The sequence below is a fragment of the Seriola aureovittata genome, chromosome 13, assembly GCF_021018895.1.
Source record: "Seriola aureovittata isolate HTS-2021-v1 ecotype China chromosome 13, ASM2101889v1, whole genome shotgun sequence".
NCBI classification, from domain to species: Eukaryota; Metazoa; Chordata; class Actinopteri; order Carangiformes; family Carangidae; genus Seriola; species Seriola aureovittata.
In genome coordinates this window covers 10,218,787-10,245,028 of record NC_079376.1, presented here as the reverse complement: position 1 = coordinate 10,245,028, position 26,242 = coordinate 10,218,787, and the positions used below count along the sequence as shown (strand labels likewise).

General features: G+C 40.8%; 1 protein-coding gene across 2 annotated transcripts in view; it reads left to right on the top strand.

The window, feature by feature from the left end:
- aqr (aquarius intron-binding spliceosomal factor) overlaps positions 1-26,242 on the top strand; it is a 46,751-nt gene that overhangs the window by 4,887 nt on the left and 15,622 nt on the right. For both annotated transcript variants that reach the window (XM_056393236.1, XM_056393235.1), the window contains exons 12-31: positions 1,862-1,978; positions 2,104-2,217; positions 2,456-2,559; positions 5,375-5,477; positions 7,541-7,661; positions 8,011-8,152; positions 8,876-9,054; positions 10,006-10,173; positions 12,039-12,208; positions 13,217-13,458; positions 13,629-13,778; positions 14,562-14,631; positions 16,058-16,168; positions 16,848-16,957; positions 20,256-20,391; positions 21,874-22,083; positions 24,304-24,441; positions 24,549-24,620; positions 25,556-25,743; positions 25,873-26,044. In XM_056393236.1, the coding sequence (XP_056249211.1) occupies positions 1,862-1,978; positions 2,104-2,217; positions 2,456-2,559; positions 5,375-5,477; positions 7,541-7,661; positions 8,011-8,152; positions 8,876-9,054; positions 10,006-10,173; positions 12,039-12,208; positions 13,217-13,458; positions 13,629-13,778; positions 14,562-14,631; positions 16,058-16,168; positions 16,848-16,957; positions 20,256-20,391; positions 21,874-22,083; positions 24,304-24,441; positions 24,549-24,620; positions 25,556-25,743; positions 25,873-26,044 (2,817 nt within the window). The remainder of the gene's footprint in view (positions 1-1,861; positions 1,979-2,103; positions 2,218-2,455; positions 2,560-5,374; positions 5,478-7,540; positions 7,662-8,010; positions 8,153-8,875; positions 9,055-10,005; positions 10,174-12,038; positions 12,209-13,216; positions 13,459-13,628; positions 13,779-14,561; positions 14,632-16,057; positions 16,169-16,847; positions 16,958-20,255; positions 20,392-21,873; positions 22,084-24,303; positions 24,442-24,548; positions 24,621-25,555; positions 25,744-25,872; positions 26,045-26,242) is intronic.

The following is a 26,242-nucleotide window of genomic DNA, read 5'->3' as shown; positions in this document are numbered from 1 at the left end:
TTTAAAGGAACAATAGTTCATATTATTTCTGTATGGTGTATGGTGTTATTATGACTTTTTTCAATTAACACATAGGTCTAAATTCAATATCAAATGTTTCACCTTCAATTCTTCATTTACGTGCTGTTGCCTAAATATCTGAAGAACGTCTTGTGAAATGCAGTGGATTAATACAGATGTTTAGCACAGATTTTAGTAGAGCTGCATCTACATAACAACAATTTTTTTTACTATGATCAGTATATTTTTTTTTTTAAATATTCAAATGTATCTGCATTCATGCTGTTAAAAAATATATAACAGTTTGAATGGAGAATTGAGATTGTACAATTACACAATGTTCACCTTTTATTTTCTCTTTGTTGTTATGCAGCTCCACTCAAATGTGCAAACATTTTCCGTGTTGCCCCTATACAGTGTTGGTCAGAAACAGGTTTGCGTTACAAGACAAATGATCCTTTTACCATGTAGACCTGAGCTGAGTACATACCAGTTTTTGTTGCAAGGGTTTACACGTCAGTTACATCAGGTATAGTGTAAGACTTAACATTTTTAGGTTGATGAAATACGCAGATCATAAAGATGAGGAACGTTTCCGAACTATGTTGAGCATATACTGTATATAACCATATATAAGGAAAATGGATTTTGACAGTGTTTCAGGGAGGCAACCTTGCCGATGTGGTTGACTATCTGGAGTGAAGACACAATGTCATGTAAGATTGTTGCTCCTGCTGCCTTTGCAAATCTCCTCTTACTAGCAAGGGAGCTCAATAGATTTCATCTGGCTGTCTGCTGACAGGCCGGCCTTGCTGTTCCTGGCAGCGGCTAGTGGCCGGCCAGCTGACTGTCTCTAGAGACATCTCCTGTCCTTTAGCACTATCCTTTTACAAAGCCTCAGTCGCCTGAAATCCATACTTCCCCTCTCTGATGACGACCTGAAAATTAATGCAGGGGAAAAAAAGATCCCCATTTCCATGCCTGTTTTATGCTGGCTGTCAGGGCTGTGTTGAGATCAAAGATGGCTGTTGGATATAAAGGTATCTGCTCTCAGTGTTTAGGTATCACGTGCTGCACCTGCTGCCTTTTGAAGATCAGTTTTCAATGAATAGAAAGATAGATATTTCATTTTCTTGGTGTTTTGCATTTCAATATCCCATTCCATATACTATTTCACAATGCTTATTTCTTTCTCTGGGCAGTTCTTCTCTTACAGCCTTTACAGTGTGACAGACTTCTTTTTGTTATGTGGGCACCAATCATCTTCTCATTCAGTTCATCAACATGTTCAGTGTTTCTTTGTAATATTCCTACCAAAACACCCCTGTTACTTCATTTTGACAGATTTCCTCTGTTTTTGCCTTCATGTCAGGTTCCTATGCTACAACAAGCAAATAAATAATGGCTATAGAAGTAGCTGTGCCAGTTTTCCCCCTGTTGTCTTCACATCTCACTGTCAATTTGCCGTATTGTCTCTCTCTATCATATGTTTCAAAACAACCTCAAGACAAGAAAAGACTATAGATCAATAAGATGTATGGATGATCATGGTCCTGATTCTCGGAACTGTGCTTTTTGTTGGATGAATTGATTCTTTTGACCCCTGAGAGGTGTCAGTTTATACAATACCACATTCCTTTTTTCTGTGGTGGAGGGATATCAGATCATTTTTGCTTCAAATCTAACAAATCCAGTCTGTTTACCTTCAGTTATTTTGTCCCTTGTACTGAACCAGCTTTTTTCTCACATGTTTTTGTACAAAATGCATTCCACTTATATGCATTTGTGATACTTTTAGGTCAGTTAAGCACAACTGTAAGCATTTAGCCCAGTGCTTAAACATAGTACTCTGTGTGTCCAGGCCCTGCTGCCCACCAGGCGTTGGTTTAATACAGTGTTGGATGACTCTCACTTGGTGGTCAGCTGCCACCTGTCCAGCCTCACCCACAGAGAGAAGGAGGGACACCTCTTCTGCCAGGTATGACACACATAAACGATAAAATATATATATGCATGTACTCCCGAAATGATTGTGCACATGCGTTTTAAGAGTAAAATCAACCCTGCTCTCATTTTCGTGCACTTGTGCTGTCACCTCCGTAGTTGTTGGACATGCTGAAGTTCTACACAGGCTTTGAGATCAATGACCAGACAGGAAATGCTCTGACGCAGAAAGAGATGACTACTCTACACTATGACAGAATCACCTCTCTGCAGGTAAAGATGTGTACGAGTGCAGACAAACATGTAATGTTGTATGTTAGCCAACAAGTATGGCCTTATATGCTCCTACCATACTGTTGGACTGATCTGTAATTGTGACTTAGTGAAGTGTATCAAAAATGCTTAACCATTGCCCAACTTTACATGTGTCTGGTAGTCTACGTAATAATGTTAATATTGTATGCGATGTATTTATTCATCAAGGTTTTACTATCTGTTTTCTGTCTTGCAGAGGGCAGCCTTTGCTCATTTCCCAGAGTTGCAGGACTTTGCTCTGTCGAGCGTTGCCGCAGTAGACACTCGAGAATCCTTGACCAAACACTTTGGGCATCTCAGGTAAACCAAAACATCCGAAATGAATCATGAAATGAACTTGCTGTTAATCAGTGCACAGATGGAGGGATGTGGTGCGAGGTTATGCATGATTGGACTGAGTAAAATTACAGTGACCTGTTAATAATAAAACTGCTTTAGCAAGAGTGTTGTTTTAGCTTTCTGATGTGTAAATGTACTACATATGTACTTAGAGGTGGCTCACCTTTGTTTGCGTTGTACCATTTTGCCTCATGCATGACTGCACTAGTTTTCTCTAAAAGCACTGTCCTTGGTTTAAAGGTTCACAGCAACAAGCCCCCCAGCAAACTAGTAGAGAAGGAGGTACACTGATCTGACCTATGACTTATAAAGAATTCTTCTGACCAACAAAACACACAAGTCTCAGTAAAATTACAGGTACACATGCAAACCTGTACCCATCTTGGTCCTGTGTTGCAAGATAGCATCAGACCATCGTTGCTGCCTGACTTCCCTGCTAAATGGCAGCTAGTAAGCCCTTGAACAGCCAGCTGGTACCAGCCAGAGAGAGGGGCACGCCTCATTAATTTAATCGATTTGCAGTGGCTTGAGAATAAACTCTTTGAACAGCTGTGTTTGTCAGATCATATTAGCTTGCCAAAGAGCCAAAAAGCACCCTCGCTTTGATGCATTGGCCAGTGTGTGGTTTTTTAAACTCGTACACGTGTGTGAAGGAGAGTGAAAAGACATTGATTTATCTGTAATTTGCAATTACTTCAGTGTTTCTAACCTTTCTTGGCTTTTGATATCATAATGAATTTTTTTAATTACTGACACAAGCTTTAGAGGGTCTGTAAGCCATCATCAGCGCACTTTGAGCGAGTTACTGATTACTTGTTTGTTTGTACAGTATGTGATGTCTTTATATGCCATGATTGCTCTGAGGTGCCGTGTTGAGACAGCACAAATTTCCTCTTTGCAATCGATGTTTCTATATCCATCACCTCTTTTAAACTTCTGTAATGGATTATAAATGCTTAAACCCCATACTAAGTTTCTTTGAGTCAGGCAGAGGGTTATGAGCCGATCTGAGCTGAATCAGGTAAAGACTTAGCTGAACCATTTCATGTCTTTCTAGAAGCTCTGCTCCTTTTCCCAGAATTAGGGTTTTGAATATAGCTGGAATTGTATTGTTCCCTGCTCCACAACTGTCACCAAAGGAGCTCCTGGGTAACTCCAAATATGCCAATCAGATTTAACGAGGCACTTTTCATCCAAACAACTCATGCTAATGCCAGTTTATTCCAGCTGCGCTACCCATGGGCTTAGCTCCGAGTCACCCGCCGCTCTGAATTTATCCGCTAAGTCCCCCAAACACACAAATGCAGCATTATTGCATAGCCTGCCCACACATATACAAACCCATTCTCTCACATATACACAGTCACACACAGATACTTCTTCCAGTTACATAAAACATGTTGAATGTCATTTCAGGCCAAAAACAAATGACACCCGATTGAAGAGTATGCATCACTTTGTGAAATTCTAGAAACAATTGAAGATAGTCATCACTCCTGGAAATGTTGAAATAACTGGTGTAATTACTTTTGTGACTTAGTTCTTCAGCAAGGTCGTGTCATTGGAAAAGGTGTTAAAAAATTCACTTTTCAATGAATCCTGGTTCTGACCCTGTGGATATTATGCGACTAAGAAAAAAATTAATCCGAAAATAAGAGCAAAGTTAAATTTTCAGCAGATTACTCAACTAGAAAAGTCATTTGTCATAGTTGTGTTTTTCTTGTGTTTCATTAGGGCCCTTACCTGACTAGTTAATGTCTTTGGTAATTTTTGTGATGAAATTACACACCAAATTAGCTTAATAGCTTCCATTTAATGACTTACCTAAAATCTAAACAAGGATCTAGACAGCCTTGAGGCTATGGAGTAAACTTTCTGTGGACCAGTTTCTGTTATGTCCACATCCTTATCTTACCCTGCCAGTGGCTCAGCTGTCAGTCATGACCCGGTCCAGTCATCTCCATTACTCAGAGTAAGTTGTTTTGCTGCTGTTATTTTGTTGCTAAGGGAAGGAATGTCCACATGACCTATGCCAGGTCATCCACTGGGCCACCAAACTGCAACATTGGCAGAATTGCCACCCCACTGGCCAAGCGTGGCATCACAACTAGCAAAATGCATGCAGATACACGAATATAGTCTGTCAGTGCCACGTGTGGCTGTCCAGTCCTGTCACAATGTGTCCAGGCCCTGTCCTTCGTTGTGTACCAGACCCTGCCTGTGTCACAGTGTGTCAGCCTGATTAAAACAGGTCTGTATGCAGAGAGCCACGCCTCAGCTTTCCGAGACGGAGATGGGCTTTGATTTTCATAATCCTGTCGCATCAGTGTGCCCCGACCTCTTAACACACACGCTGACAGAGCAGGAGTGCAGAGTCAAAGCAAACAGAAGAATTGCTTTGTGCCGCAGTGCTAACAAGCACAAAGAATTTGATAAGGCTGTGTATCTTCGAACAGTGTTGTCGGTGGTGTCCTGAAAACACACCTTTACATCATCTCTTTTTATAAATACGATGTACCAAAGTGATGATATATAGTCAGAATGTGTTTGTCATCATCATGTAATGTTAGTAGACATCAGATTAACCCTGTTGTAATCTTAATCTTCACCATTTCAGTCATTACCACATCATTAGCTGCGGACAGCAATTAGTAATTAGTAACTAACTGATTTATTTTCATCCCTTCTCTGGATAAGTGTGTCAGCTAAATGTGTAATTTGCAAATGCTGCTATTCTAGCTGACTAACCACTTGTTTATCTCATCTTTCTCCGTAGTCCCAATACGCTCCACCAGGTGGCCTCGTACCTATGTCTGCTGCCAGAGCTGCCTGAAGGGAAAGACACCACCTATGAGAAGGAAGTTCTTCTTGAGCTGTTGGTAAGTGCAGCGTAAGGGCTTTTATTATATTGTCTATGCAGGCATTTGGGTTTTAAGCCAAAGTGGCAAAGATATTTTCCTTTTTTTTCTTCTTTTTTTGGTTTGTAGCATTTAGAGCCGTCAAGTAAAACCTTTCATACCAATAAAAATCTGAGGCGTCACTGGAATGTATTGGATAATAAAGAATCATATATTACTCTGTTTAATATTGATGGAAAAAGGGGGCACTGGTCTAATCCCTTACCCTACAACTGTGAACTTGTACTATCTTAAGTAAGTCCAGACAGGTTGTTTCTTCTTCTTAATATGTTCCTGTTGTTTTTCTTTAAATCAAAATTAAAATATGTATCCCAGGCCATCTTTAATGCCTCAGACCTCTTTAAATTGACTATAAAGAGATTGCTTAGTTGTATGAGGGAATGAATTAATGCCTTGTGCTGTGTACTTGTCAACTGGCGATATAAAAGATGTATAATTGGTATTGGGGCACCCCTTCAAACGGTGTTGGCGAACAGTTATTTTCCAGAGCAATAGCTGGCCAGTCAGCGCTACGGCATAATAGGTTTTGTGTTTCTCATTTTGAAGTCATTAATTTAAGCTCTTGACCTTGGAATACATATACTATCCCCTCTTCACTGCCAGTCCCTCTTGAATTTGCTTTCTAATCCAATTACTATTTTATGTGGGCATTTGTGTGACGTGGGGTAAATTGAAGACAGTGCTGATGAGATAGGGAGCCTTTTTCTTTTTTTCCTTTTTTTTTTTTTTTTTAAAGTATCCCTTGAAAGGCTGGAGCTAGTTTGATTGTACTCTCTGGTTCCCCATCCCTTGTTCTCCCAATTTTCATTTTTAAAACCCCTCCAGGAATCTGCTGGTCCCTCGTCCAGTCCTAGTCTCCCCAGTACACACTCACACATGTGCTGTAGACCTCTTCATCAGAGTGAGTGTTTCAAGGCTTTTCCTGCGGTTATTCATAATTACCCACTCAGACCCTCCGCAGGTCCTCTCTGAGAAGCGATGGAGAAGAGCTTTTTCATAATTATCTGATTAGATTGTTGTAGGACACAATGTCAGAGGACTCATTTGTGTGCGCCTGAGGTTGCCCCCAACAACCAACATCTCTGACCGAGTGGGTTTAATAGGAAGGGGCCACAGGACTAGAACTCTGCCACACGGTAGCAAAACAATCATGCATGCTGCAGAGAACACAGTCAAAAATACTTAGGGAGGAAGAGCTGTTCTTTCTGAGAGGTAGTACTGCTTTTACACAAGTGCCAGGGTTATACTGGTTTAAGCTTTTTATCTCCTCTGGTGGAGCAGATGAGCTGGTTTGTATTCAGTAGCAGATATCACTCCCCTTGACAAAGTAAGTAATTCATGTAATGTATGTCTTTTTCCAGAAGAGTAAAGTTACAATGGAAAAGATGGTTGTGTGCACGACAACGAAATTTCAGTTGGGCTGGTACATGAGTAAATGGAAATGTTAATGCTAGGGTCAAAGCTTAATGCAATGAAGATACCTGCACACACCAGAATAGAAGCTCGTTCTCTTGTCCTTTATGTGGGCATTTAATTGAAGAAAAGAGTTTGGTAGAACATTGCGGATAAGACTAGAATATATACATCAAAATAACCAGTGACCACATAACTACTGAATCACATCCATGTGTGTTAAACATCTTTAATATACCTGCCCATAATACCTGCAGGGATCCTGTTGCCTTTAACTTGATACTTCTTCATATCCTTTGACATGGCCTCCAGTCCCTGTAGACATAAATTCATGTAAACCAATATGCGTTGCTGGTATGATGACCCAAAATATTTAAATATTTAGCCTTTTATGCCCTTCTTGAAGTGATTTGTGAAACCTGATATTTTGGAAATGTTTTTTTCTTTATTCAATGATCTGTCTTTTAGTAAGGGAGAAGATAAAGATCTAGACAGCGAGCCAAATGGGCAGAGGAACATTTGGTCATTAACCCGATTTGTCTCTCATGTGTCTTTGTCCTCTCTCTTTCTCTCTCTCTGTCTCTTACTTTTTACCACACACAAACACACAGGTATCACGTCATGAGCGCAGAATCTCTCAGATTGAGCAACTTAACCAGATGCCCCTTTATCCAACAGAGAAGATAATCTGGGATGAGAACATTGTTCCGACAGAGTACTACTCAGGCGAAGGTGCGTGTTGCATGTGTAAATTGTGATTGTGTTTGAATGTCTAGTCAGTGCCTCATCGTCACAAGTATACACCCACGCCTTGTGGTTATCCCTTATCCTAAGGGCACTCATGGGACTGAACTGGTACCTCTCTCTTAGGGAATCCTCTTTAGTTGGCAAGGACACCTTCAGCAACTCACATACTACTGATGATTCAAGCAATGTCCTCATTAGCTGTAACATGCAGACATTCAGTACTTTGTATAGAGGCACTGACTTGCACAGTCAACTATGAGTGTGTGCATAATTACTCACACATTTAGTTTATTATTCACTCTGTGTGTATGTGTCCATTCATTTCGCTTCTCAGGCTGCCTGGCGTTGCCTAAGCTGAACCTCCAGTTCCTGACCCTCCATGACTACCTGTTGAGGAACTTTAACCTCTTTCGTCTAGAGTCCACCTATGAGATCAGACAGGACATAGAAGATGTGGTGTGGCGTATGAAACCATGGTGAGATGTCCTCAATTCTGTAAAGCTACAAGAAACTTGAGCCAGAATCTCTAATTTTTTTAACTTCTGTTTATGTCACATAAACACTCTTAATAACATCAGAGGTCTGAAGAAATTATGTAAATGTATGAAAACATGGGATAATAAGCACTTCCTTAGCTAAGGCATTGAAGAATCTAGCTTTATTTGTCTCATACTCATAGTTTCAGAATGTGCAGTGAAACTCTGGGGTGACATATGCAAGAAGATGTGATAAAAGGCTTATGTGCAATAATAATAATTAGAAGAGTAAAAATCATACAGAAAAAACAGGTTCTGAGTTTGAAATAAGATGGTTGCACTCTCATTGATAAGCATCTCTCTTTTATTTCACCCTGAGTAGAACAAATTTCCACCATTAGCTCGGCTACAGCACACTTTGTCTTTTTATTTCATTGAACAAAGATTCTTATCCACTGTCTACCTCTAAGATCGTGGCATGGCGCATTGATAATATTTTATTAAAAGACTGTGACATTTAGTACACCACATTTGGAAACCCATTGCTTAACATAATAAGTGCTCCCATTATGTCAAGTGATGTAGCAACTTGCTTGTTGTTCCTGCAAAAGTAAATAAATAAGCAGTAGTGCCATGTGCTGCCCTAAATCCAACTGATTTTCAATCTTGACAACAGCCCACAGTGCTTGTCTAACTTCTTGTTGTGTCTGTCCCTCTGCACAGGCAATCGGAGTATGGTGGAGTGGTGTTTGGGGGCTGGGCCAGGATGGCTCAGATGATCACCTCCTTTTCCATAGTAGAGGTTGCCAAGCCCAACATTGGGGAAAGCTGGCCTGCCCGTGTCCGAGCTGATGTCACTGTTAACCTCAATGTACAAGATCATATCAAGCATGAGTGGGAAGGTAATAGTCTATGTGTGTCTGTCACCACCTTTCATATTTGTCCGGCTACTACACATACATGTCAATCCAACTGCATTGTGCGTTGCTCATACAGAATGCAACCTATCCTCTTACATTTTAGGACTATGATACATCATTACCCTGCCCTCACATATTGCGTTGCTATACCTTTACTTTTCTTATTTCCTCCTAGCAAGCAGTTGATAACCTCCATAAAGTTTTCCCTTACCACATTGTTCCATCCCATCGGGCCTTGACTCATGACCCCTGCCCACTTTAAATCTCTGATAAGACATGCCATTTCTGTGTAGCCTCTTCCACTGAGCCTCTTTTTTTTTTATGTCCTGATCGTTTTTCTCTCTGTCTCTCTGTGTGTTTGATGGGGGCACTCTAGATAATGTCAACAGGAGCTTGTGTGCTTTGAAAGACATTGATTCACTAGGAACACAGAAAGCACAGCGAAGCCTTCTGCTGTAGCTCTCCAGAGAAAGATATACGATATGCCAATGTTTCTTTCTTTGAGTTGGCAAATGCTGTAGAAGTAATGAACTGATCACTGGCTTTAAAATGTAAGCCTCATGTATCCTAAATTGATGTCTTCACTTTCTTTATACCCACCTTTATGGTTTTACTTTCTTTCTTATAATTCAGTGAGAGTATGAAGTATTACTTCCTTCCATCCAGTAGCCCTTTCCCCATCGTATAATTAGAGCCTCATGTTTTAAAGATCAGGCAAATGCTGACGGGGCGGTTTCTCTTGCATCTCCAAACTCCCCCACACTACTACTCTGTCTTATTAACACTCCTCCATCACCTCCTTCTCTCTCTTTGTGCCCTTTTCACTCTCTTTCAAACTTTCTCTGTCTTTCCCCTTTCCTTCTCTCTGTCTCTAAATCCCCTTCTTTTCTTCTTTCTCTCTCTAACCGCTCTCTCCATTCTCTTACCCTGTAGGGCTGCGGAAGCACGACGTTTGCTTTCTGATCACGGTGCGGCCCAACCTGCCCTACGGCACACGCTTCGACCGGCGCCAGCCCTTTGTGGAGCAGACTGGCTTGGTGTATGTGAGAGGCTGTGAGGTGCAGGGTATGCTGGATGACAAGGGACGTGTCATTGAGGAAGGTATGCTTATAGGTGCTCCTGCCTGCAAACACACACACACAGACACACACCAATGATACATGACATCCATCCTCCCATCAGACCTCCTATATACAGTACAATCATCCACTGACTCTTCCTCGGGAGAGTGTCAGGCTGGTGTTGTCATGGTGACAGTCACAGTGAGACCTGACCTGTTCACATTAACATTCCATTAACCTGAGGTCAACAACAACACCTGAGAGCTTCAGGCCGTGCCCCCCCCCTGCTTTATTTATTCGATTTAACTGAGGAGCTGTATTTGCTATATCTGGATAGATGTAGGACACTGAATGTGCTTGTCCTGCAGAATGTGTCATATGGGAAACATTCACATCTATCTCTGAAACAAGGTATTGCCAGCAACAGTGCATTCTACCATAAGTAAGCTGATTCGATCACAACATGAACTTCATCTGTAGGCTAGCGTATTTCTATAATATGAGCCTTAAAATTTGCTGTCATCAAATATAAGACTCAGAATCTGTTTTGTGTGTGTCCACACAGAAGGAATCCGCTCAGACTAAATCCAAATATCTGGTCTTTCCTGGAAAGTAAAATATATTTATACAGGAACATGATCTCTGTTTACTGTGTTGTTCTCCCCACAGCCCAAAGCAGTCCCTCTGAGTGGTTGGTTCACCTAAGTTAGCCTGCAGCCCTGCTATTCTAAGTGTTTTCCTTTTCCCCTGTTGGAACATGTGTCCATGCACTGAAGCGGCCTTTCCCCTATCCTCTCTCATCTGTTTGGATTAAATATGCAGAGGGCAGGGCTTTTCTAAATAGACATCCTGCCAGGAAACATGCCCTGGTGGTGTTGGCTTGGTTAAACTTTCAGATCCTCGACTGGGATAAGTGGTGCTCTGGCTAACTGGGTGGTGGGGTGATGTCAAATAAATTACTGGGCACTTGGTGAAGGTGTGGGGAGACACAAGCTGAAAGGTGCAGTTTGAGACACTAATAACTGACTCATACTCTCTTATAAAAACTGTAATTCTCAAAGACATAGCACTTCTGTAAACTATGTTACCAATGTACAAAGTCTACATGATTCAAATGAACAGTGCAATGCACCATCCTTTAAATCATGTATTGATAAAATCCAATCTTTCAATACCTGACAGTTCAACACAAATGGCACATACTTGTTTCAACTGCTCACACACCTAAGCCCAGCTGTCAACATTGTTATCCCATGGTGTTGAGAGTGTAGCTTTCACTCTTAGGTTGTCACAACACTCATCTTAGTAAGAGGGGGTGGGGTGTTTGAAGATCCCCACATAGCTATACACACATGTGAACACAGACACACGTACACATGCATTGGCACAGACATCAGAGGCCGAAAGGATTGAATTTCACCCTCCTGCTCTGTGCCCTGCAACTCCATACAAGAATCTATTTAGACATCTGTGAGAGCCGCACTTGCTGCACCACACCAGCTCCCAATGGGAATAAGCCTAAAGCCTGTAGCCTGTCAGTCAAGCATGTGGATGTAACGCCTGTTCCTATGGAGTCATAGTACTGTTGCATGGCAGGCCAGGGTGACCTCTTTTTAAAGGGTTGTATTTTTTAATGTAAAGATAAGAAATTATATTGAAATCGTGGTGTTACCTCTGAGAATCAGCTGATTTAGATTCAGTTTTAATATTGACCGTTGTCCTTCTGAAGCATTTTCTGTTTTATATTTTACTTTAATGGCCTATGTTTAGGTTTTTACTCCAATTGTACAATTTGTGACGATGTTTTGCAAATTGCCATAGAAAGTTAGATTTATTACGTCTATATTTATCGCTAAAGGCTAGGATTACTTCCTTGCTCTAACAAGTATTTTCCTTCTGTTTTAGGACCTGAACCAAAGCCTAAGCTGCGAGGAGATGCCAGAACCTTCCGTGTTTGGCTGGACTCGAACCAGTATCAACAGGACATGACCAGCAGTATTCAGAGTGGCACTGAAGACCCATATGAGACTTTCAACATCATCATGAGACGCAAACCCAAGGAGAATAATTTCAAGGTTTGAACTACATGCTGAAGCACACAGATCACCCCTCACTGCACAATGTATTTGAGTGCTTTATCTTCAGACCTTGAGCTCTGGTCCTACCAACACCACCTCTGAGTGATGTATCGCACATATTGCACTTGCGGGAATTGTAGCTGTAAGGTTGGGGCCAGGGCAGCTCTGAGATTACCACCCACTCAAGGCCCTCCCAATGATCCCAATGAGAGACACTTTTCACTGGATATCCATGTCATATGCACTGCCACCTGTCTCTCACATTTAAAAATCCTCTTGTGGCAACAAGCCAACGTTTTGTAGTATACTGTCGTTATGCCTTCTGTAGGAAATCACATCCCCATTATATTGTCAGTATAACATGCAGGCAGTACACATGCAGTACATAGATATTTTCACAGATAGTTATCCATTTATATGGAATATGTGAAACTTTTGTTAAAAATCCCATCTGTCTTGTGTTTTTTTCCTCCATTTTGTTCAACATTTTTTAGAATGTCAAACATGCACTCTTTGCTTTTTATCACATTCTTTTATTTGAGAGCTTCTCGTTACGGCCTTGTCAAATCTAATTCAGCACACCCATTTCTGTCTTTCACAGCCAGCGCAATGACAGATGTTTTTGAAGTTTTTTTTTTTTTTTTTTTCTTGAAGTTTAAAAGCACAGGAACTAATGGATATTCAAGAAACATTCTTCTCAATCTTTGATGTGTGACACAGATAAAAGTAAACATGTTTCCCCACACAGTGTTTGATGCACAGGGTATTAGACAGTTTGCGTCTCATTAAAATATAATTGACAGACATACAAATTACCTGCTGTCCCATCAGCCCACAACAAATCTATTCTTATCCTGCTAAACCACCTCTTATGGGATGGTTGTCTGTTGTCTGACATGACTCATTCAGTGAGATTTTTCTCCTTCAAGTTCCTCCTTTTTTTTTTTTTTTACTTTACACTATATTGGTTTGATATCTGTCACATATTTTTTTCCTCTGTTTCAGGCGGTGCTAGAGACCATCAGACACCTGATGAACACAGAGTGTGTTGTCCCAGACTGGCTTCATGACATTATCCTAGGCTATGGCGACCCAGGCAGTGCCCACTACTCCAAAATGCCCAATCAGATCTCCGCATTGGACTTCAATGACACCTTTCTGTCCCTGGACCATTTACATTCATGTTTCCCTGGTAAAACCATAAAAGTCACAGAGGAGAATCCTGAACTGCAAGTCCCCCCTTTCAGGTGAAAATCAAAGATCCAATAATCAAATGAAAATGAGAAAGATCATAACTATACATTAGTATTTTATTTACTTGTAGTACAATTTCCATACTAGATACAGTTGATTGCAATTGTATTATGGCATAATAATATTTTAATATCTTCTTTTCTTTCCTCCTTTTTTTTCCCAGAATCAAGTTCCCTATCACAAACAAAACTGACAAAGGGAAAAAGAGAAAGGCAGATGAAGAAGTGGAAGACAAAGAGGAAGACAAGACCTTGATTGTTGAGCCCTATGTCACCCTCAACCGTGGGCCCTATCCCTACAACCAGCCCAAACGGTGAGAGGTCAAGGCCACGACTCAGGCCCTCTCATTAACAACTTTACACAATTAGGGGTTGAAAAGTTGTTCAGTGTTTGTTTATACCTTGACTTCTCTCTGAAGCCAGCACATTGACCTCTTTAAAGATGGTTAAACTTTAACTAGTACTCTACCCACAGCATTAAGTATAAACAGTCATGCCTGAGGCCTAAGTGTGTATTATATTGTAGCATACCATGCGTACTTTGCTCTATCCAAAACACCTTTTCAGTATAAAAGAGTGCAGAGGTGCAAGTCAAATGCTTATCATAGGTAAACTGCTTGGGACCTGACTATTATTATTTGTTTGTCCGTGTTTGTCTCCATGGTACCTCTTCTGGCTTGTTCACCATGTAATGCGGTGGTGCTATTTCGGTTGTTGTTGTGCTACATTAGTAGATGGAAATTTTTAAGCAATTAAAGGTGAACAGAAAAGGCTTTAACATTCCTCTACTCATTATAACACCACTATATAATTGCCCTTCATCAAAATTTAAGATTCATCTGCTGGTGTTTTAGGATTTCCAGTTTACACTTTGATATTTAAATCTTTATAGCAACAACATGTCCACAGGGAAACCCAGACTTAACAATCTTTCAAGATGGTTTCAGAAAACTTCACAACAAAACTTGCAGCATTAAGCATCTCTTAAAAAAACAAATTAAATCATTTGAAAACAAATTGTTTATTCTGTCAAGGCCCTTCAGTATTTTAGGCTAATTACTTGCTTTTCTAATATCAGCTGTGGAAATTTCTTACAGGAATACAATCCAGTTCACTCCTACTCAGATTGAAGCCATTCGAGCTGGGATGCAGCCAGGACTCACCATGGTAAGAACTCTGTATTTAGTGTTTCATCGTGTAAGTGGCTCACATAAGTTTTATTGTTGAATTGAAGCTTTCAGAAGAAAACCGCAAGAATTAGATTATGTATTTGACAAAAATCACAACAGCCTCCAACAAACATTAATTTTGGATGTCTGGCTTCGACAGAAAAAATTAGTCCCAGAACATCATGGACTTAATTATGAGGACAAACTATATTTTAAATCCAGCCGTATTAAGTTATCATGCGTATCCTTGAGTGAGCATGATGCTGTCTGGGCAAAGCCTCTTGTCGGTCCTTTGAGTGCTGATACTGCAGGTGCATGCTGTTCCAGCTCGCTGTTATGAAGCCAAAGATTTGAAGTCATTAATCTTAGTGATGTATACCAAGGGGAATTCCCTCTACAGTAAATATGCTGTTGTTTGATGTCACTGTCTCCATCATTCATGTAAAGTGATTTTCCTGAAACCTCTGAAATTTTGGCACTTTCATGAGATGTTCTACTACACATAAAATGACATAGGATTACAGCTATGAATACACCCAATTCAAATGCACATCCACAACCATGTCATTCCAACCTGCTATTGTATCTCTAAAGGAGTGTAACTGTTTTGACAAAAGTGCTGTTCCACTGTGGTGATTGGAAGTTGGCTGTGGGATCTGAGTTATTTATTGTGTTGCCAGCTGAAGTAAATATGGCAAGTAGGCTATCAGCAGAGTCGTAAAACAACTCTGCATGCATACCTTCTTCGGCTCCTCTCCTCAGTCCCTCTAACCTTCCTTCTTGGCATATGGCACAGTCATTAGCAGCCATAACAAACACACACTACCTCCTGGTCTGCCTAGCATGGCTTTCATGTAGGGAAACCAAGGAGCTGATTATGTACTGATTTATGCAGGAATATCTAATTGTGCTTACTATTTTTAGCAGAAATTACTCACCTGAGAGCTGTTTCATGAATATGAATATTTATTTAATAAATTAGATGTGCTATTCCCTGCAGTTAAGTAAATATGAGGATTATTATCATGGTAACTTGTATACAGTGCTGAAGTACTCCTAGCATTTCAATAATAAAAACAAAGAAAGGCTTGAAAGATGCTTATTCCTCCTATAGCTCTTCTCCTTTTTCAGTAGCTCTCTGTTTTCTAGCCCATCTGTGCAGTCACTGGGACCATCTTAGCATGCCAGGCAACACCACATTGCATTGGGTCCGTCTGAGCATGGCCAATGATTGGGCACTAGCCTAGCCTGTTCTGACATGCCCATGGCCTAGCTGTCACAACCACTAGATTGTCTACAGGGGGAGCCTCTTTGCACTGTAACCTAACCTAACTTCTGATTGTGGTTATCTTTTATCTTATCTTTATCTTTATCTTTTCATTTCTCTCTTTACACCTATTCTTCATTTCCCTCTGTGTCTCCAGGTTGTAGGACCACCAGGTACCGGAAAGACGGATGTTGCCGTTCAGATCATCTCAAACCTCTACCACAACTTTCCTGAACAGAGGACCCTTATAGTCACACATTCAAACCAGGTTAACACACGCGCACACGCGCATGCACACACACACACACACACACGCACGCACGCACGCACGCACGCACACACACACACACACACACACACACACACACACACACACACACACACACACACACACACACACACACACACACACAGACAGACCCCAGCTCTGATCTCTGAAAAGTTTCCCTAACACTCTGCTCAAAAACTGTGAAGCTGTCTAGAGAATTTACAGCTTGTGCTCAGAACTGCCCATTAATCAGGCGATAGTCATATTCAAACCTTGGAGGAAAAATTAAAATCTAAGCTCCCTTGTGCCCCGGTCTTCCCCCCTCAGTGTTTAATCATAAAGTAATCTGCTGTTGTTTTACACCAGTGGAAGCTTGCCAGAAGGAGCCTCATCCACAAGAAGTATAGCTGGATATAATGATGAAATACCTTATTCTTATGCAATAGTTACGCTTTCCATTTATATTTCTTAAACTGGAAAAGACACTTGCTTTAAAGCAAGCTAAATATCTTGCATAACACATCAATCGAGGATTGGACCAAATTCATAGATTGAAAGAAGAGTCAAAACAAATTTATATGCACAAGCACTGTTGATAGATGGCATTACACACACATCAAAGAAAGAGTTTTCCTTGTTTGATCATGTTTATTTGTTACCATGGTTCATTCTACACCAGGCTCTGAACCAGCTGTTTGAAAAGATCATGGCACTAGACATCGATGAGCGTCACCTTCTGCGTCTGGGCCACGGAGAGGAGGAGCTAGAGACTGAAAAGGACTTCAGCAGGTGAGGACAGCACAGGGACAGGTGGAGAGAGAACACACACAGAAATGGATGCACCTAAACAAACAGAAGTGCACGTGAAAATTGAGACAACTTGAATTCACACATGGATGTGTGAAAGTGCATTCAACAAATTGTTACAGCCTTACAGTGCATATGCACTACAGAAGCAGTCCTCACAGTTTGGTCCCAGCCAACAACAACAACAACACGCACACACGCATGCACGCACACACACACACATACATGCATTAAGATAGCCCAGCTGCCCACATACATAATTAGTCTGAGCCAACACAGTGACAGGGCTACTCGATACTCCCATATGCCAGGCCAGGAACCTGGTTTATCTTCATTAGGCATCGTTGGCCTCTCAGGCCTTTCTACCAGTGTAAGGGATCTTTCCCTACAGCCCTCCACTCACAGGCAATGCATGTCTAATTAACCCACTCATCGCTATTCTGGACTACAATAACTGACCCCAGAACTGTTTTTACCAGCCACTGTGAGAATAATCAAGAAGTGGATGGCAAAACACCATGTAGAGAGATATGTAGATTTACCACAGGTGTGGAAAACGCCATGAATGTTTAAAGTGTTTCTAGAGCTGCCTAAAAGTCATAGCAAACGAGTCATTCTGAATGTTTTGGAAAATTATTTTAGTAAACAATGTTAATCCACTGGGTGTCTGGATCATATAAGATCTGTAGTTGTAGTTGTGGCTGACCAAAATAAGAAAACTTGCATAACACCGCCAAATTGCTAGAAAGTACTTAATCATAATATGTAGTGTAATGTACAAACAATTTAAATGTTTAGTGAAATGTTTAAGAACCTTTGTTATAAGTTGAACAGTGAAGTAGCTTTAGTAATGTTGTCATTTTTCAACCTCAGGTACACATGAAACCATTCTGTTAATAATTCACTTACAACAATATGATGGGATAATTAAATGAATAAATACATGGATGAATAAACAATTACATGAATAAATACATTTCATTTCAGATTTTTAAAACCATTAGAATGTTGGTCTCAGGTCAGGCCCCTCTTAAATTTGGTGGGTGACATTACCTGACTGTAATTTGATTTAATGAAGCCGACATGTAGTTTTAGCACAAGTTGTTTTAGAACTTTCTTTGTCTACACCCTAATGGGCACATAAAAGACATAGTACTGCTATTCCTTATGCTGCACTGGTGGCAGGGCACAGAACAAATAGCCTCAGACAAGAACCACTAGAGTCCTGTTAAGGAAGCTCCAGTAGTTCCCAGCTCTCCCTCACCCACGTGTTTTTGTAAGCTTCACTCTGTCTGTGTCTGTGTGTGTGTCTGTCTGTGTCTGTGTGTATTGCTCTGGTGTGTGTGTGTGTGTGTGTGTGTGTGTGTGTGTGTGTGTGTGTGTGTGTGTGTGTGTGTGTGTGTGTGTGTGTGTGTGTGTGTGTGTGTGTGTGTGTGTGTGTGTGTGTGTGTGTGTGTGTGTGTGTGTGTGTGTGTGTGATGCCTTGAAGGATAATGACTCAGTCCTCACTACTGAGACATACTGAGATGGGAAAAGAGAAGGTGGGGGGCAGTGCACTTTAAGCACTCATGACAGACTTGAGAAGAAGAGATTATCTCACGATACCCAAAACATTTACAGTTCTACGTGACTGCTGCTATATTTAACACCATTATTAGATGAATCAGCCAGAACCCTTTCTTTTTTTTTACTAGCAATTCTTTTAGCCTGCTTTCAAATATAAATAGCTCAGTATTATTAAATATTATTAAGTTTTTATGCTGTTCCTATTTAAAGTTCCCTTATAGCCTACTTTGTTAACTACCACCTTATCCATCTGTGGCACTGAGCAACCTATATCTCTTAGCAACACTTCCAATGGAGGGAGGGGTTATGCATGTCGCTCATTTGCTACACGCCATGTGAGACTATTGCCAGTGTGAGTATATGACTTTAGTATGACTAGCATTGTATGGGAACTGGGGTCTGCACATAGAAGCATTCTGTTACCTTCTTAAATTATGCAGCAACACAGATATAAAAGAAAGAGCTTTGGCTAGCAACATTTAATATGTTCCCGCCTGCCTGACTGCCTCATAACAACATGCAGACTCCACACTCCTTCCACCCCACTGACACCAGCGAGAGGAAAGAGCCAGAGAGTTTTAATTAACAGTGTGTATGAGATGAAAAATGGAAGGCAGTGCTCCTCTGAATGCCTAACAAAGGGAAAGCCACAGCACTACCAATTAACAATGCCTCCATGCATTTCATGATGAATTTTGTGCTGTTTTAATTAGATTTTGAGAGTGGAGCATAGGGGAGATCACATTTAGTTGTTGACAGTCCGTATTTGCACCCTAGATTCATTAAAATTAGTATCCGCCTTCAGGTTCAAGCACAGTTGCTGCAAGTTTTACCATTATTGGATTTAAAATCTAATAAATAAATAAAAGTATATCCATGTCAATAAATGAAGCCTGTTGTATCTTTTTGGGTTTCTGTTTCAGAGTGTAGCTTAATGCATTACAGGTTTGTCATCTTGGGAAGCAAGATCACACTCTATTTTTATTTAATTTTTAAATTTAATTATTCAGGCCAAACAGACAGATCAGTGTGATCATATGTGAGTCATCTGCTGACTGAGGATCACAGGGTCTAAAAATAGAATTCACCTCTAGTATTACCCTGCGACCCCTCCCACTTCCTGTCCCCTTCCTGTGTGTGCTGCTTGTCTCGTTGCCAGCTGCTAATTGTTTTTAAGCAGCATTGTTTAGCTGCACAATAGGATGCAAGATAGAACCTAAACAAAGCTTGTGTACATCCAAAGACAGTTACTGCCCTCTCTAACCTCTGTAATCAAGGGTCATATTTACAATATATTTGACTCTGTAAAACACCATATATCCTCAGGTGACCAGAATATGTGTACCTGCATGCTCTGAACCAAAGGTAAAAACACTTTAAAGGCAATTAGTACCAAAGTTCCCCACAATCAACTCAACAGTCACATGACAAGTTTTAGATTAAGATCAACTCAGCTCTATAGAACAATTGATTGACAATGAACAATCTGATGGCATGGTGGGAAGTGATCCAGATCAGATCAGAGGCTGAATCCACAAGTTACCTGTTTGTTATATGCGGTAGTTTGTCTGAAGTCTCTATGTGGGTTGCTCCACCAGTATGTAGGTCTCTCATAAACATTTATCTCATGATTTGTAACTATCTGTTTATCCTGAATACAAAACGCTAAACAATTAAGATTGTTGACTAAGTATGCTGTGCTATGTGTCTCCAGATATGGCAGGGTAAACTATGTCCTGGCCAGAAGGCTGGAGCTCCTCAAAGAGGTGGGAAGGTTACAGGAGAGCTTGGATGTCCCAGGAGACGTTTCTTACACCTGTGAGACTGCTGGACACTTCTACCTCTACCAGGTATGACTATAACTTATTGTGTATGTGTTTTTGTTATGCCCAGAGGGAAAAAAATGGACATGATTGAGTCATAAGCCATTTTTAATAGGCTATGTTTCTGATTTTGTACTTGGCATAAAGATTCAGCAAAACAAACCTGCAATAATTCCTGGTGATTTTTGCAGTCAGCCGCTCCTCTCCGTCCTACTATTAATCCACTGTACATCCTGAAATTTGTGTTTGGATATTACTATTGATTCATAGTGAGAGACAGTTGAGGGGATCCAGGAGATATTTTGCAGAATTAATTAGAATGGATTTCTGTATTGTCTGTCCTGTTCCTCAGACATATTCATGCCAATCAAATTCAGACATTATTGAAGTTTCCTTCCCCCAGACTCACTGCTGTTTTTGCCTAGACTGCAAATACTTAGAACTCAACTCTGGTTGTTTATTCCTGTCACCTAATTATCACTGTCCTCACGGACTGCAGGATAAATTACATACTTGCATTCTCATGCTTCACTAGGAGGGATCTAAAATAGACATTATAGACCTGTGTAACAAGAAGCTCAGTTTAATACCCACCAATTTTTTTCTGAAGAAAAAAAAAAACAAGCAACTGTCAGTCAAGTATCACATCACATCACAACAGTAATGTGAGACATTTATAAACAGTGCAAAGATGCCAATGACATAGTTCTCAGAGGTGGTCATTTCTCAAACTACATCTTATGGTAGATAGTTGGTGAGTCAAAGCCATAACAAATACCATGGCTGTTACATGAGCTTCAGTGTCAAAGTTTATCATGGTGCCATTTTTGCACCTTGCCAGCAGTCTATAGTATAGGTCTAGCTCTTTTCCACACACACACTACTGTGGTTCCTTATTAATTTGATGCTGCATGGAGATTATATATTCTCAACCTACACCTCATATAAGCTGAGTTCTTTTATTTATATAGCTCTGAAAACTGGCCATCAGTGTAGTATTGTGATATTTAAAGATATGAATGTCATGAAGTTGTTAGCGTGGTTTCGATGGTGGTCTTAATAGTCCGTACAGACAGATACTTAACACACAATTAAGCTGAGTCCTCCAGCAGACTCATCCTTAAAGTTGTTTTTTCACAAACTAGGCTACCCTGCTGTTTAGTTGAAGCTGGTTTATTAGGTGCTCAGCAGGGGCACTTCTGCAAGAGTGGCTATCTGTTCTCATTTGTTTATAATGTGCTTGTAACTATGGTCAAAGTATTATAAAGAAAATACAACAAACACCATTTAGGCTGGGCAGATTCATGCAATACCCAATACCCTCATACAGCATCTTGTTAAACATTAAACCTCCATCAACCAACTAGTGTAGTTTTGTAGTGATTTCCTAAGTTTAAACACAACTGTGGTCCTGCAATATTTTAGTTTTTACTTTTTAGTATAATTTCAATAGCAGCAATACATTAGAGCTTCATGGATGTGTATGTCTGCTCTCTCTGTCCATTACAGGTGATATCTCGTTGGGAAGAGTACATGAGCAAGGTCAGGCCTAAGCAGGGCAAGAAAGTGGAGGTGGAGGTTGTGGCTGCCCACTTTCCCTTCCATAAGTACTTCTCCAACGCCCCCCAGCCTGTGTTCAAGGGTCGGTCGTATGAAGAGGACATGGACATTGCAGAGGGCTGCTACCGTCACATCAAGAAAATATTTACCCAGCTGGAAGTAAGAAGGACACACACACAAAATACACAGTCTCCCACTACTGAGCAACACCCAGCAGGATGTAAAGAGGTTACTTTAGTGCATTAAGGCAAAGCAATTTTATTTATAGAGCACATGTCATTACGGTTAAATTTAATGTGCTTTGCATTAAAATGCACAGTGACAAATAACGTACAGAAGCATACACAAACACACACAGATTATGTCAGCTGGATTTGATGTTGCTCGCAGACTGTTTGCCAGCTGTGTGTCCAGGTGTTCAACATTCACTCATGCACAAGTAACTATGCCTTACTGGCCACCGTAGTGACAGGTTGTTGAGATTAACAGTAATTTGTCAGACACTGACTGTCTCTTTGTGGCTGTGTCTGCTTCTGAGTAGCTGTTATGCCACTTTTACATCCAACTTTTAGTCATCACCTGTCTCTGCTTCAGTTGAAAGAGTGAATCATTATATAAGACACTTAACAGTGCTTGTATTGTATACCTGTAGATATGTTTGCTGACCCTTTCGGGAAAGCTAAGCAACACAACAAAATGATGAAAGCTACTAGTACTCATATTTTTTACTCTCTCTCTGTCACTCTTTTTCACACCCTTTCACACTCACAAACATGCAGCTGAAGATGTGTTATCATTCCTCCTCAACCATTCGAGTATTTCTATAGGGATAACAATAACTTTTCAGATTTATGGGAACACCAAGAAGGTCTCTGAAAAGCAATAAAGAAGTTATTGGCTGGAGGTAATATCCCAACACGTGTGGTGACCTTGATTTATCTGGCTGGCCTCTATATCGCTGCATCACAGCACCTCTCCCTCCTCCCTCAGCCTCACCCATGCTGCAGTGAAATCTGTACACCCATTAAGAGGTATTGCTGTCTGTGGCGCAGGGTAGGGAAAGCAACCAACATCCTGCTGAATTTGCTTATCTGTCTGCCTTTTCAAATGTAAAAGCAGTTCGGAATAAGCTGTCATAGGAATATCCTAAGAATTTATTGCTCGACAGACAGATAGACAGGGACACAGTGTGCCTCCTGAGATTCTTCTCTGTATACATCTCCAGTTTCCTCCTCTGCAGTCCCTCTACATCTTTACCGCTAATTACTTCTTTTTGTTTTTTTTCCCCCTCTTCCCTCTCAGTGTCCCTGAATCCTTACCATCTTGATTTCACCCTTCAACCGCTCTGGAGCCATGGGGGTTAAAAATAGACCCCATCAATATTGCATGTTTTGATTGGTTTAATATTAATGCTAAAATAGTAACACATCAAAAATTTATACCCCAGTGCTGTCCAAGTCTATTTCTCCCATCCTCCCTCCCTCTCTCCCTTTGCTGCCCCTACACAGCTAGTGTGGCAACCTGAAAATAGCTCGCCTGTTTACCCATATCCCCACTACTTCACACCGCCATGATATCGACTTTCTGAGGAAAACTGATTCGTATTTTGGTTAAAAATGTCCCTAATTTTTCCATTACAGTATAAGCCATGTAAGAAAATCTGTGCTGAAGTGCTCCTCATGCTGCAGTTATTGAACAGCAAACTACACCAAGTGTATTTGTCTGCAGAGCAGCCCTGTGCCTGACTGGTCTCTATATCTCTTCATCATGGGAAAAGAGGATTCTCCTAATGAGAGTAGAAAACAGAGGGATTACGTTAATGACATGTTTCATTAAAAGGCAGGGTAGGTTGCCAGTCACTTCATGTCTTTTGTGACTGTCCTGTAGTTTGAAATTATTAGCGGCAATTGGAGCTTTTAGAGTGCTAGGTCTTAAGTTTTTAAAACACCTACATCTATTGAATGCGGGTAGATACAACAATGTATCCGATGTTTTTTCGGCCTGCCTTTTTTTCTATTAAAGGTGCTATTACTTTGCCTTAGACAATCATCTTATCCATCTTCTTTCACAGTAATCATCCATCATTTTTGTCACATTCTGTCACTGCCAATAACCATTAAAGTTTCCCTTCACAACCCCAGTGTGAGAAAATGAAAAACAAAACAAAACTGAATTCACAAATCGATGACTACATGATAGGTATTCTAACTCTGAGCAAGTTTTCTCACAGTACAAGTATACAAGTAGTTTTCAATTGCTTAGGTTGTGGTTTCTCTTGATTTGTTCCTGCTATGTGAGTCACGCCTGTTTGTTAAACTTTTCTGTGTGCAGTGATTCACACCTGACACCCACTTTTTCTCTTGTCTACTACTCTGGAAGGAGTTCAGGGCCTTTGAGCTGCTGAGGAGTGGACTGGACCGCTCTAAGTATCTGCTAGTGAAGGAAGCCAAAATCATTGCTATGACCTGTACACACGCTGCACTCAAACGTCATGACCTGGTGGAGCTGGGATTTAAGGTAGACTCTTCTCAGTTGTCACAAAGATTTGACAACCTGGTTAAACTTGTATTTACTCACATTACTATTCATAGTATTTGTGTTAAATTGCTGATTCTTTTCATCAGTATGACAACATCCTGATGGAAGAAGCTGCTCAGATTCTGGAGATCGAGACCTTCATCCCTCTATTGCTACAGGTAACTCTCTCCTGAATAACTCCTAAGGCTTTAATATGAGCATGCGGACTCAGTCTTCTATTACCTGACTTTCTCTGTTAAGGTCTGACTGATTGGCTCCAGACACAGTAATGGTATTTGTCTTTGGTTGTTGTGCCTAATTGTCCGAGATAGTACTGTCTGTTTACAGACGAGATCATTAAGCACATCAGCCTATCCAACAACTTTGCCAGAGCTCCTCTCTTTATCTCTCTCCTCTAGTTAGTCATAGCCAGAGCCTCTGCCAGGTATACGTCACAGTTAAACTATTTATTCCTCTTCTTCCCCTTCCCTTTCATTATCCAGCCATTCATCTCTTATCAGCTCTGGACTTACAAAGCTTGGTATATCAGATTTGTCTGAGGTCAAGACCCAAATAAACCACATCTAATTAGCAAAATCTGGCAGCATGATATAGACCTAGTAAAGTACAGGCTGGCTCTGCATGCTTCACTGGCTTCCTGGACTTTAAAGGACCAGTGTGAAGGATTTAAAGGGATCTATTTGCAGAAATAGAATATAAAAAATTATAATTACATTTTCAACGGTGTGTAATCACCTGAAAGTAAAAATTTGTTTAGTTAGCTTAGAATGAGCCCCTCATATCTACATATCCCACCGACATTTCTACAGTAGTCCAGAATGGACCAACCAAACACTGGCTCTAGAGAGGGCCTTTTGCCCTTTTCTGTTTCCTGAAGACCACTGTAGGTTCTCCTACACGCTTGGAAAGGGAGGGGTGAGTGAGGGGAGGGGTATTCAGTTGGTTGCAGTCTGCTAACCTGATTAACTGTTCAAACTATACAGTGCAAAATGGAAAAGACTATATTTTACTGAGGTTCATACAGACCTCTGAATTTCATTTTAGTATAACTAACAGGTGCTCTTGCCACTTACTTTTCTTTCTCTCTCAACAGAACCCAGAGGACGGCTATAGCAGGCTGAAGCGTTGGATCATGATTGGAGACCACCACCAGTTGCCCCCTGTTATCAAGAACATGGCCTTCCAGAAGTACTCCAACATGGAGCAGTCTCTGTTCACCCGATTTGTGCGCCTTGGAGTGCCCACCATCGATCTGGATGCGCAGGGCCGTGCACGTGCAAGGTGGGTCACCCTAGCAGAACTCTATAGAGTCCGTTTTGCTGACAGTCTTAGTGGTTGGTGTTGTCGTCTCACTAAATGGGCATACAGTAACAACAGTGTGTCTTGTGTTTCTGACTCCCTTCCCTACAGCCTGTGTAATCTGTACAACTGGCGCTACAAACACCTGGGGAACCTGCCTCATGTCCAGCAACTGCCTGAGTTCCAGGTGCCCAACCCTGGCCTAACCTTTGACTTCCAGCTAATTAATGTGGAGGACTTCAATGGGGTGGGAGAATCCGAGCCCAACCCTTACTTCTACCAGGTCAGTAGTACACACTACAGAACGTAAATACACACACAGCACAACTGTTATTTGTAAAAACAATATAGTGCATACAAAATTTATCTGTGTTTACCTACCAGTGATAGCTCACTGGTTGGCAGACACATATTTTTTTTCTGCTTTTGGAAATCCACTACAAGAATAAAACCATTATTCAAACCCAAATTTGAACCCAAA